At 32.3% G+C, this 13309-nt stretch overlaps 2 protein-coding genes across 3 annotated transcripts in view; one reads left to right on the plus strand and one right to left on the minus strand.

Moving 5' to 3' along the window:
• Adsl (adenylosuccinate lyase) overlaps positions 1–11733 on the plus strand; it is a 34813-nt gene extending 23080 nt beyond the window's left edge. Inside the window, exons 1-6 of one of the 2 annotated variants that reach the window (XM_018458219.1) lie at positions 5761–5808; positions 8526–8729; positions 9310–9592; positions 9933–10084; positions 10231–10629; positions 11213–11733. In XM_018458219.1, coding sequence (XP_018313721.1) covers positions 8565–8729; positions 9310–9592; positions 9933–10084; positions 10231–10629; positions 11213–11476 — 1263 coding nt within the window. In that variant the 5' untranslated portion in view covers positions 5761–5808; positions 8526–8564 and the 3' untranslated portion in view covers positions 11477–11733. Of the gene's footprint in view, positions 1–5760; positions 5809–8525; positions 8730–9309; positions 9593–9932; positions 10085–10230; positions 10630–11212 lie in introns of those variants that run through there. The other variant, XM_018458218.1, reaches the window with a different exon arrangement.
• Ssk (smooth septate junction protein snakeskin) lies at positions 4330–8320 on the minus strand. The gene is made up of 4 exons (XM_018458224.1): positions 8182–8320; positions 6359–6565; positions 5678–5797; positions 4330–4532 (listed from the first exon to the last, which is right to left on the minus strand). The coding sequence occupies exons 1-4, from the start codon at positions 8230–8232 to the stop codon at positions 4431–4433; spliced, it is 480 nt and encodes a 159-aa protein (XP_018313726.1). The 5' UTR covers positions 8233–8320; the 3' UTR covers positions 4330–4430.
• Positions 11734–13309: the final 1576 nt, after the last annotated feature.

A 13309-nucleotide genomic window follows, 5' to 3' on the forward strand; every position in this document is an offset into this window, starting at 1 on the left:
AACTCTCGTTAGAAACTTTAAGGTTGGGTTCGGGGAGCGCGCTATCAGCGCTATTTGTGTCATGCTATCCTTATTTCGCGTTTAATGGACGATGAAGATAGAAAATGACACAAATAGCGCTAATAGCGTCTCCCCGAACGCAGTCAGAATTTGGATAAAAAATTATTTTAATTTGAAGTAGACATGTTTTTAAAAATTATAAATTAAGGCAACATGAAAAGATTTTCATTCAAATTATAAAATTGTATTGTCAAATTTAAATATTGACCTTATCAAACTGTATATGTATAACATTCATATTTATGCGCATAACCTTCATTTTTATACGAAAAGTATAAATTTCCAATTCTAACCGTTTTATCTATATAGACTATCATAAAAAAGGACATGTTTAATAGAAAAAAAGACAAAGTCCGTAATTACACTGGTCAATACTGAAATTGTATCCTGCACCAAAATAACCAATAATCTTATTAATTTTGTACGCTAACAACAAATATATTAATAAAAATTGTATCTTAGCTCTAATTTTTCTAATATCCCTGGTGAAAAAATTTCGCTGAAATTATTTCACGTTTTGGACCGTTTCAACGAAATTGCTGAAAATTATTTGTCGAAATTTCATTGAAATTTTTACTGAAATCTGACATTTTGCTAAAAATGAAATTTTCAGCTAAAAATCCTTGACGTTAAACTGAAATTTTACCGAAAAGTGTCCCAAAACGTAGAATTTCAGCGAAATTTTTCCACCAGGGACACTTAGGTCTAGTTGTACAACTCACGGTTAATTCCTGAATTGGAAAGAGATGAGAAATAAAATTATTAAACCCCGGTTAATATTCGTAATTTTTAATAGTTTAATAGTTTGCTGAACATTTTTTACTCCACATAACTGATCATATACGCTAGTATCGAAAAGCTGCTGCACGCGACGCAAATTCAGCGGGAGTTATAAAATTCACAATGAATTTCCGCAAGAACGATTGGCTTCGCTGGAAACGCACTCGATCCTGTTTCATGACGTTATTTTGACGTTGCAGCGGTGCAAGGACACACGTCGTAATTCCGCGGGTTGCCTGCCTGGCGTGCGTATCGAAAAGTTCGCTATTGCATTACACGCGAATGCGCGCTTATTACGCGCGTCTTACGTAATTGTGGCGGAACGGTTATTTTTAACTCGCTATAGATTAGTAAACAATCCGAATTACTAGACATTCTGTTGGATTATAATTTATAAACGCTTAATTGCGAGAGCACAAGAAGTAGAGTCTCTATTGTATGAAATACGATTGAAATGGTTACATCACAGTGATTAAGAAATATTGTTATGATGGTTTTTAATACGCGATGTTTATTAACATCGACCTTCAATTAATTTGAATTAATATTTAGTATAATAATAGTAATAAATAAAGGTAAATATACCAAGTCAAGGTCCCTTGATCGGTATTTTTACCAATTATTTTATCAATAACTTTTTAACGGATAACGACCGACCGAGCGACTGACGTCAAAGTAAAAAATCTCTTGTCGGAGATTACTCAGGAAGGAAGCTCTCCTAATGTAAACTTTCACCGTAAATCACATTGTAAGATGTTTAAATAATCGTTTGTAGTTAATTTTTAAGTAATAATCATGGTTCTCGTGTATCAGTACATCATTTTCTTCTCCGTTTGACCAACATTTTACGTATAAAAATTAATTTATTCAAAAAAAAAGATTGCATTACTTTTCAAGATTATTGCACGTGCTGATACAAATGAAATATTAAGGGGAAGCAATTAATTTGGAGTTTATTTAAATCGATATACTCTTGATCTGGAATTAAAATCATCTTGCACACTTTTACGAATTGTTTTTTTTTTTTCTTTCAACTATCGGTTTTTCATTGTCTATAAAAGAAAAAGTTATTATAAAGAGATCACACTTAAGTGTTCAACTTGTAATTTTTGTAGGTTATACTCGCTTTAATCAACATTACCAGAAATCGTCGTGGAATCGATCCACATGACATACTGGCAATTTCTTACTTTCCATATATTGTGATTACTGCATAGGTATCTATGTCAACTCGTCCTCAATGAAACATTTACGAAGAGTACGTGATTGCAGTTACTTTTCGACGGTTATATTCATTCACTTAAATAGTAATTTATCTGCCGTAGTATGCACAATGTCTTTTTTTATTCTATATTAACTTGTTCTTTTTAGATATAAGAATTGCAACGGTATGAGATACGCAAACACGAAGAGAAAAAAGAAGTCTATAGACACGCTTATGTCTTATGGGTTTTCTACTGCAATAATCCATTACTAAAACTTTTAAGTCTTAAGCCGTAAAAAATTGATCAATCATAGTCGAACGTCTTATTTAAACCCTAGGTAATAGCTTATTGTAGAAAGCCCAGACTTTGATCGTATTTTATTTTGTTTTAAGGAGAAAATGATATTATGAATCCCATTTATACAATAATTGGTTAATAATCAACATTTAAGACTTAACAATTACATTCATCAAAGTGTTGTACAATCGATTCTTTACGAAACTTTTATTACTTAAAATATTAGAAAATTGATTTAAAAGAAAACACATATATAATATTTGGTTACATTATTTATGTACGTTTCTATTATATAAACTGTTGGATTTTTGTTTGTTGTTTACGTAATTCAGCATATTTTTTCATTCGACATGTATAATTGCAAACTTTTGTTCAAAATGTTGAAAATGGATGATCATTTCTAATTATATTCCGAACATTTCAGAGACTCAAATATGAAAAAAAATTCAAATCTTGGATAATAGTTGATTTTAAGCACTTTTTTCTTTCTCAGTAATTAAGTCGTTTATACTTATTTAAGGAATTACTTATCCTACTATATGCTAGGTTTATGATTTAGTCAAATTAGGCACGACCTCCATAATTAACGTGATTATATGTCCGACTTGTGGGTGGATGTGTAGTCGTGTCGGTCATCCGCGACGATTGCCAGGTCAAGTAGATTAATTGGTGCGCACAACGGGATCTTAAAGGGCCCATGATGAAATCATCCGGTGGAACATTACGGAGTCGTTTATTTCGAAAAAGGCGTGAGTCATTTTTTTAGTCACTCTTTCTGCGTTTCCGTATTTCTTTAGTTTCCATGATTGAGCCTCGTTAAACAAAGGGGACTACGTAATGATCGTCCGATATGCATTATCGGTCGTTAAACGCGAAAAAAAGTACCAGACATGTCAAGGAGAAATAAATTTCCATAGGCGTCGCAATGCAAAAATATCTAAAATACTAATTTTCTTTTAAAAAAGATTGAAATATTAAGAGAAGGGCTATATGAATCTGACTCAGTTCGTGGTGTGTAAATTCTTTAATATAAAATTATTTTTAATTAAAATTCATAACAATATAGTCAATCATGATGTAATAAATCCTTAGAGGAAAACACATGTAAGTATTAAGTATTGAATTGGTTAGTAATTTATTACTTCTCAGATAGAGCAAGTTGCTTAAATTGCCTGTAATATTGAGGAAAGCAACTTTCGATTGATTTTGTCTATATTGGATTGCCGATTTTTATTGTCACCAATGATGATTAGGAGCAACTTGATGGCAATACTCAGGGGCAACAGTTCTCTCTTCCAAATATATTGTGGCAATTTTTATGGCAACTGAAAGGAAACTTGTATCAAGCAACTATTTTCTTTCTTATAATAAGAAGCTTGATTATCTGGGTTACTTGAAGTATCGAAAACATTAACAATAATGCTTTATTAATACTTAATTAGAATAAATAATTAATCACTAACCAATTACAGTAGGTATTAAATTCCTCTAAAGACTATATATATATATATATATACATATATATATACATATATATATATATACACATTAGTATATATAGACTTTTTCCAGACAGCGCACAATATTTATAAAATATTTATTATTTACGAAATATTTTATACTTTGTATTACAAAAATATAAAATATATTATATATTTTACTTATATTATTTAATAGTGATGCTGACGGAGAGTTCAATATACACGAAATATATTTTAAGTCATTTTATTACAAATTTTGTTATAAATTTTATTTCGTATACGTTTCACATGTATTTTCAATGAGAACTATATATGCATGAATAAATATATAGGTATGTATAAAAACGTATAATGAGGAAAATTTTGTCTGTCTTCAAAAAAGGACAAGGTTATTTATATTTTTTCTGCGAAGAGAGAAATTTTTATGCAGAAACGTGATTAATATATAAGTATTGCCAAAGGCAACGAACATAATCTAATTGTAATAGAATTTATAATATGTGAAACTTTTCTTTGGTATATATTGTTAGTTGTAGCATGAATTGGCGTTGATGGAATGAAACAGAAAATTTTTCATAAATTTTAAAATGATGTTTAGCGTTTCGTTTTATTGAAATTCTTCCTTAGCGTAATGAAGAAAGCTTAATATTAAATCAATCAAGTATGCTGCACCTTCTAAAACGCACAACGAACCCACGGCCAAGCCGATCTGAAATTATTAATTTTTCGAGTTTAATACAACACAATTTATCGTTGATTTCAAAGAAGGAGATGGGATATCAAATACATGTTCTATAAAACAAACTTTATAGTAAGTTTTTGTTTAAATAATACTCAGTCAACAGCAACTAAAAGATAATATAATATCAATTATAATTTCGTTATAATTTCGCACTCAACAATATAATTGTTATGTAACCAAGTATTATTACATTTATATTGTTGAGTGTAAAATTATAACATTGTTGATGTTATGTTTATACTTTTAAATGGTATACATCGACTGAGTAAATAGCTAAAATGGAAGAAGATGCACGTTGTAATTATTTGCAAGTTTATACAGCTTTTAATTTTTTAATGCTTTTTTGTGATCTTATAAGCAGATTCCGGATCTCGATGTTGTTTTCTTTCACTCCAAGTGAAAGAACTTCTCGCACGTCGCGCGAGAAGTAGTATACTGTCTACGATGTAACTCCTGTAGATGGAACGAAACAATGCGTATCATTGCGCATAATGGCAGCAATAGAGAGGAGATAATCAATCAAATGTTGATCATAAATCATCTGCGAGAGCAGCATTTGACAACTGACTCGATCAGCGTCAAATGTTTGCGGCGCCATGTTGCTTTTTAATATTTGTGACCGATTTCTGATTGGCCATTTATAATAGATTGCGCATTCACGGGAATAATACACCTTGTATCCTTCTACCATGGATTTCCATGCACGCTACGGTGTGTTATAGGGAGAGTTAGGTGTACGCATCAATTTAAAATTATTTGAAATTATTTTATGACTTATTAATTAATTTGACAAACTATCACTGCTATCACGTAACCATAACGTACCGAAATTCGACTGAAATTAACTGATTGTGAGTTTTACCTGCATCATGGCCTACTTGCATATGTCCAGGGCTACGTTTACACCGTGCATTTAGGCCGCGGCCTATACAATAGATGTCCTTGTTTATCTTGTAGGTTAAACAAAGACAGTTATCGTATAGGTCGCGGACTAAGCGCACGGTGTAATCGTAGCCATGGACGGTACTGCTTCTCGCGACATGCGGCACTTGGAGTGGGAGAAAACGACATCAAGATCCAAACTCTGCTTATAAGTTAGGGATTCGACTTACCTGCCTCTCTGGTGCATCATACATGAATTTCTGCTCAGGTTGATAGCCATGCCAATAATGTAGAGCTGTTCCACCCACAGCCACAAACATGAAAGTCCCAACGAAATTCATGATGATTTCCTTTAAAAAAGGTAATATATTTTGATGAAATTGTTCCAAAATTTCTTTAAGATTGTCAAACTTTGTGAATACTATCTTTTTTAGATGAAGAGAAAACATGTATTCGATTATACTCAATTGTTGCTTTTAATATGTTTTGTATATTAAAAATGACACTTAAATTTGAACCGTTGAATGTCGTTTTGCTAAATGTAATCTAACGTAATTGTTTAGATTGCACATAATATTGTTGACCTAACTCAGTTAATTAAATGTAGAAAGTCCACTTTTGGTTTAATTTTAAGTACTGAAGAGGATCCTTTAATCCCATGACTCGAAACGTATATTTATTGTAATATTATTTAAAATAAATTATAATTCGCAATAATATGTATCTATAGAGCGCCGGCTCTTGGAGGCCTTTAATTCATTTTTAATTAATTTCTTTGGGGCCTACGCAACTTTATTAATTGAATAATAGAATATATTATATGTATTTGCTTTTATTATGTTTAACATGAACTATTCAACTAAAGTTTATCGTATGAAATGAAAAGTGAAATAAAAGGAACAAATACATACAACAAGGGTTTTTTTGTGGTCGGAATTGCCAAAACAGTAGCTGACGAGAACGACGCTCGTATAGATGAAGAATCCAACGAATACGCCGGAAGCGACGATCTCGGCATCGGGATTCTTGTCTTCGTTCAAGTTCCAGGTTCCACCGACGCCTAGAAACTCGCCACCGTATCCTGTACGATAGAGGATCAGTATGATGAAGTTGATAACCTGTGACAAATCGAAAAATTTTAAAAACACGTACTTTTCAGAAATTCTGAAAAAATTTGCACTTTTTCTAAAATTTCTTACATGTACGTACATCTGAAATATTCTAAGTATTTAATAATATCTAAATTTTATTTTTCATTCTACAACGTCTAAAAAAAAACTTATAAAATCTGAAGAAATCGAAAGAGAATATTTTCAGAAATCTTCATGAATGAAAAATATGACAAAATCTTAAAAATATTATGAGATATTCTCATTTTGTTTCTTTTACCAGAGATCTTTCAATGATTACGAAATGACAGAGTTTACTCGGTTTCTACTAACAATTTGCTGTCAGATTACGCGCACATTTTGCTGGCTAAATATACGAACTTAGTACGGACGCAGTTGATGTTAATCTACCGCAAAATATTCTGTTCGAATCTACAGGAATACTGCTAACATTTTGCTTTGGTATCAATGAGTGAAATGCCGCAGGAACTTATATAATGATAATGAAGCAATATTGTCCAAAATCAAATCTTTTTTGCAATTATATAAACGTTTTTAACAACATACGTTTAAATGTTTAGCGAAATCAAGTTTGACAAAAGTAAATGAATTATAAAAACTCATTTTTTAAGGAAACATAGTTTTATGTTTCTGGAACAAAAGGAACTTTATTTTGAGTTCGAAAGATTAATGCTGAAAAATTAAAAATTATATGAAAGAGTTGATCGAAAGCAAATAGTATCAAGATATAATAATAGAGTCTTATTCTCATTATAAAGAGATTTTCTGGTACACTCTGTAGTTTCGTGCACTTTAGAAGCGACAACGGCATAGCGTATCGTTTGCTAAACAGCGTACGTTATCGCAGGCCGATAAGGGCAATACGAATGATTCATACGTCCCTTGAATGAATGTATGGTGATGATTTTTCAATCTACGTTTTTTGTTAATCATCCGTAATTCAATTCATTGACTGCATTAATTAAATAATTTACTGATTACAACGTGCATCACATTTAAATTACTTTCCTATATCAAAGTTTACTGTATTATATACCGAAGTTTTATTACGTCATTTTATCATCTCCTCGATGTCTTATTGAACACGACTTCTGATCTCAAATTTTATTATTTCTGCGTACGTACATATCACAATAAAAAAGTATTCGCTGTTATAGTTTGCATATTCAAGAATTTGATCAAATTGATCGTGAATTTTTAATGATTACTCAATTTAGTAAATTTTTTCTTTTTAGTGAACATTTAATTAATGGTTTATATAAAGAAATGCCTACAAAAGATATTGAGACAAAATCTTTTTAAGAAATAATTCAAAATTGAATGTAAAAATGGATGACATTAGATCGTTTACTTATAAACTAATTATTAAAAATTGTTCGACTCGTTCAAAATTATATTGTATATACATTAAATTTATACCAAACCAAGAGAACTCCAAATTAAGAGAAACAAGATATCATTATATATTACACGTAATTGGATATTTTATGGAATTCTCTCTCTCTCTCTCTCTCTCTCTCTCTCTCTCTCTCTCTCTCGTTTTCTTTCTATAGATATTCACTTTCCACGATTACTGTACGAAATCCAAAATACAATCTTCTCACCAACTTTAGCACTTTGATCACTATACTCGCAATAGTCTGCAAAGACACCATGTTTGCAGACTTCTCGGCACTCGCCTTTTGCTATGAAAACGTACGTAATAAAACTTGCGTCGGGGTTTAATTCCGAAGCAGAACCAAGCCCTCTTTATCTAATCAGATGATACGGAGAGTACGTTGAAATGGGGATAAGAATCGTAGAGGATAGTCGCACATGCGTGATCTTATCTGAATGATAATTTAAACTGGCCGAATCGTAAAATTATCGCATTGTACTTCATTTTTGCAACCAAAATAACGAATTTCTTAATGATATCATCCAGAAATGTTTATTGATAATTTTTTAGGAACTCGGTCTAGCGATCAAACCGGAACAAATCGTCGAAATGGAGGCCCACGTGGACGACATCGACTTCAAAGCCGCCGCAAAAGAAGAAAAGGCGACGAGGCACGATGTGATGGCGCACGTTCATGTATTCGGTGAACAATGTCCCCTGGCTGCGCCTATTATCCATCTTGGTGCAACCAGCTGTTACGTGGGCGATAATACGGTACAGCTTCCACCTTAATTCTGTCATAAAAATATTTTCTTTTATTTATCTTGATAACAAAATATAATTATGTTTTTAATTACTGCTTCAATGAAAAATTCTCAACATCTCATAACGTTTTTAAGAAGTTTTTCATGTTTTAAATTTATGAAGATTTCCGAAAATATCTTAAGTTTCTTCAGATTTTATTCAGTTTTCTTTGGATTTATTTTATTCAATCTTCTTTGGAATTATTGAATAAAAAATCTTACCGTATTTCAAAATTCATATACAAAAAAATTCTAGTTAAAGACGTAAACTTTTTCAACATTTCTGAAAAGTGTTCTGATTCGTATAAAAAATTTTTATTATATAAAGAATTCTAAGGCCAGCCACACACGTTCAAATAAACTTGTCAAGTATGCTTGCGCAAGTTCCGCTTTTGCGAGTTTACTTGAACGTGTGTGACTGGCGTAAGGAAAATTTTCGTCAGCGTGATCAGTCCAATAATCGATTATTGTGCCGTTAACACTTTGTACGTTTATTAGTTTAACTAACTGGCCGAAATTATCTAATTTGTGGATATTGTCTCTTCTTGAAGGACCTCCTGATACTCCGCCAAGGCTTCGATATATTACTTCCAAAGCTAGCCGGCGTAATTCAGCGTCTCACGAAATTTGCTTACGAAAACCGCAATCTGCCTACTTTGGGTTTCACTCATCTTCAACCCGCACAACTGACAACGGTTGGCAAAAGGGCGACGCTATGGCTGCAGGACTTATTGATGGATGAGAGAGCTATACGTCGCGCCAGAAACGATTTGAAATTCCGCGGAGTTAAAGGCACTACAGGCACTCAAGCGTCTTTCCTTCAGCTTTTTAATGGTCGGTTTGTTAGTGGTCGGTAGTCTACTAATCTGCAACTCTTTTATAATTTTCATCAAGAAGAAATATGCAAAATAGCTCACGAAACTTAATGTCGAGATTTTTTAGGTAACCTTAATTAAAGAGACTAATTTTTAGAAATAATTGTATATAGAATTTTAATTTGACTTTAGATTTTAAGAGAATTTCTGATAAAAACAATTTTTATAATATTTTTAAAAAGTTTTCATATTTTATGTTCATGAAGATTTCTAAAAAAAATCTCTAACTCTCTTCAAATTAAAAAAATTTTAAATATTGAATCTCATATTCGAATAATTGTTCAAATTTATATCAACAGGTGATGCTAAAAAGGTGAAACAATTAGATGCTCTCGTGACTAAGATGGCTGGTTTCGAGAAACACTACCCCGTCACCGGACAGACCTACAGCAGAAAAGTCGACATCGAATGTTTGAACGTTTTGAGTTCACTTGGTGCTACCGTTCACAAGGTGAGCCTGAATTGATGCACTTACATCTATGCATTGACAGCCACAATCATGTGGCAATTTCAAAGAGATCCATCTTGAACATTTATCTTTTCCTTTATTGCAAAGTCTCGGTCTTGAATTCATCTTTTTCTTTTTAATTTTCCTAGATTTGCACAGACATCCGTCTTCTCGCTAATATGAAAGAAATCGAGGAGCCTTTCGAAAGCACGCAAATAGGATCCAGTGCGATGCCCTACAAACGAAACCCCATGCGCTCTGAGAGATGTTGCAGTGTAGCACGTCACCTGATGGTTCTTGTAAACAACACTCTTCATACTGCGGCGACTCAATGGATGGAACGAACGCTAGACGATTCGGCGAATCGCCGGCTTGTCCTAGCGGAAGCTTACTTGTCAGCCGACTCGATCCTGATGACTCTCGAGAACATCACGGAGGGATTAGTCGTTTATCCTAAAGTCATCGCCAGACACGTGGCACAGGAGTTGCCTTTCATGTCCGCGGAAAATGTGATCATGGCCATGGTGAAGGCCGGAGGCGATAGACAAGTGCGAAATGCTCTTTAGATATTTTTTCAATAATTTACATTATTTTTAACGAAAAGTCTAAATCGCCTCGTCGAAAATTTTTCTTATAACATTTCACAAAGTTTTTCAGCATTTCAACATAAATTTCGGAATTTTTCGGAATTTCTGTATAATTTTACAGTCTTTTAAGAAAATTTCTCAGATTTTTTATATAAACATTGTGACACTTCAGAAATGCTGAAAAAGATATATATATCTTTTTTAGAATTCTTTGTGTACCTATATATAAATTTTGAAACACTCTAAGACCTCTAAGATTTTTCATTCTGTAACTTCTGAAGAAAATTGATAAAATCTGAAGAATTTTTCAGAAATCTGTATAAATTTTACATATGAAGAATTCTTAAAAATATTAGAAGATATTATAAGAACTTTTTTCACCAAAGTAGTCGATAATTTAATCAATCAAAGTGTGTAACTATATGAAATCTTGTTCTTAATTTTGATAGAAATTCTTTTATTTAATTAGATTTGATTTTATGAAATATTATACGTATTAAGTAATTAATTCTGCTTATATGTCGCTTTTATGTATTTGCTTAAGATTTGCCACGAGAAAATCCGTATATTATCGCAAGAAGCTGGAGCGCAAGTGAAGCAACACGGCTTGGATAACGATTTGGTTGATAGGATCAGAAAGGATTCATACTTTGCGCCCATTTTATCTCAACTGAACATTCTGCTGGACCCGTCAACCTTCGTCGGTAGAGCGCCCGAGCAGGTTGTCGAATTTCTTGAAGAGGAGGTGTATCCTGTACTCAAAAATTACAAGGGATTGGAAACTGGAAAAGTTGAACTTAATATTTGATTATGTGTTATAAAAATCTCTTCATGTTTCTTCCAAAGAAGTCTGTGTGTGATGTTAGGTTATTATTCAGTTTATCGATAAGAAATACGTGCACAACTTTATTCATTGCGTTAACATTTCTTATATTGATAAATTTAATAAAATTACATTATTATACAGAAAAATAATTCGCACTGTTCGTCGCAAATGCGCGCATCCGTACGCGTTCTTTAATGCGGGGTCTACAATAGAAGTCGTAACAATCGTAGAGTCTTAAGTCGTAGAAAATTGATCAATCACAGTCGAATATGAGAAGAATAATTAACTGTGATTGGTCAATTTTCTACGACTTAAGACCCTACGACCGCTACGACTTCTATTGTAGACTCCACATAACGTCGTCTGATAAGACTAATAAATTTAGTATTGTCATTTCTTCTGTTTTATCGTCGTAATTTCTTTCTTTCCTTTTTTCGCTTTCTGCCAATTTTACAAATCTTCTCTCCATAACTGTACTGTGATAGCAAGCGATTATGATCATATATACACATTACACACACACATGCGCGCGCGCACACACATATATAGAAATAGAAACGGAACGAAAGAGATAGATAAATCGATAGATATATCAATAAATGAATGTCCACGCAACAATTCGGTGTTCTTTGGATGTCCGAAATACGTCTTGAAAAATCTCATTTATATCGCTGTTGGGGATCTGAAATACGTTTCAAGAACATTGTCACCCAGTGAGAAATGACAATGGAATCGATGTCGAATCGATGTCGATTCGACGTCGAAACCATCGAATCGACGTCGATTCCACTGTTATTTCTCACTGGGTTAGAACGTCCTGTGTAATAATGTTATTTACAGAAACATTCTACGAACAGCCAACGTTGTCAATGTTCAATTTTCAAGCAATGTGGGACATCACCACTAGATGGACGCAGCGGAATTTAATTGCTCATATTTAAAAAACTACATCGAATAGAATGAAAGGCTCAGCATTATGAGATTTTTTGCAGTGAAAAATTTTTACCCGTGTTTTAGTAAGATGATAATAAAATGATGCCTTAGAGATAAGTTCCTGTAATTGGAAACCAAAATGAAAATAAATAAAGTTTTTTGATAGTTTTTCGGACTTTACTGACGACGACTGTTCGGTTCTTTTTTTTTTCCCAGAAACTTACACAGTTCAGAAAACAAGAATAGTTTTAGAACTCTTTGTGTCTTTAGAAATTGGATGTACTAACTAACGATGTCTGTTAGATGTCTTTGGGTAGTACATTGTACGTATGAAGGACGTCTACTGGACGTTTTTGGAAATATATTCGATATGATATCCATATATGACAAACAGGACGTCGTTCAGATGTCCATATGACTTCGAATTGTTGCGTGGACAGATAGATATCAAGACGTAAAAAGAGATTGAGGAAGCAATTTGTATTTAAACTAAACTGGAAACAGAGAATTATACAAAAATATAAAAAATATATTAAAATTATAAAAAAGAAGAAGGCAGAAGATTAAGAAGAAAGTTCAGAAAAAATATAATGTATGTATTTAGAAAAAGAAAAATAGAACAGAGAGAAACAATGAAATAGTATAATAAATAAGAAATTAGATTTAAAAGAGAAAACGATAACAGAGGTAATGAAATGGAAGTAATGGAAATAATGAAATTAAAGATAATAAAAGTTTAAGAAATTATATTGAATTCGTTAAAATGTAAAGCAAATTCCAAAAAACGAAAGGAAAAGAATAAATCAAAACTCTGCAGGAAGATAATAAGACGAAAAATAGTTTTCAAAATAATAAAGGATAATATGTCAAAAGAAAAGAATT

The sequence above is a fragment of the Mycetomoellerius zeteki genome, unplaced genomic scaffold, assembly GCF_001594055.1.
Source record: "Mycetomoellerius zeteki isolate Tzet28-1 unplaced genomic scaffold, Tzet1.0 scaffold707, whole genome shotgun sequence".
In the NCBI taxonomy this organism is placed as follows: Eukaryota; Metazoa; Arthropoda; class Insecta; order Hymenoptera; family Formicidae; genus Mycetomoellerius; species Mycetomoellerius zeteki.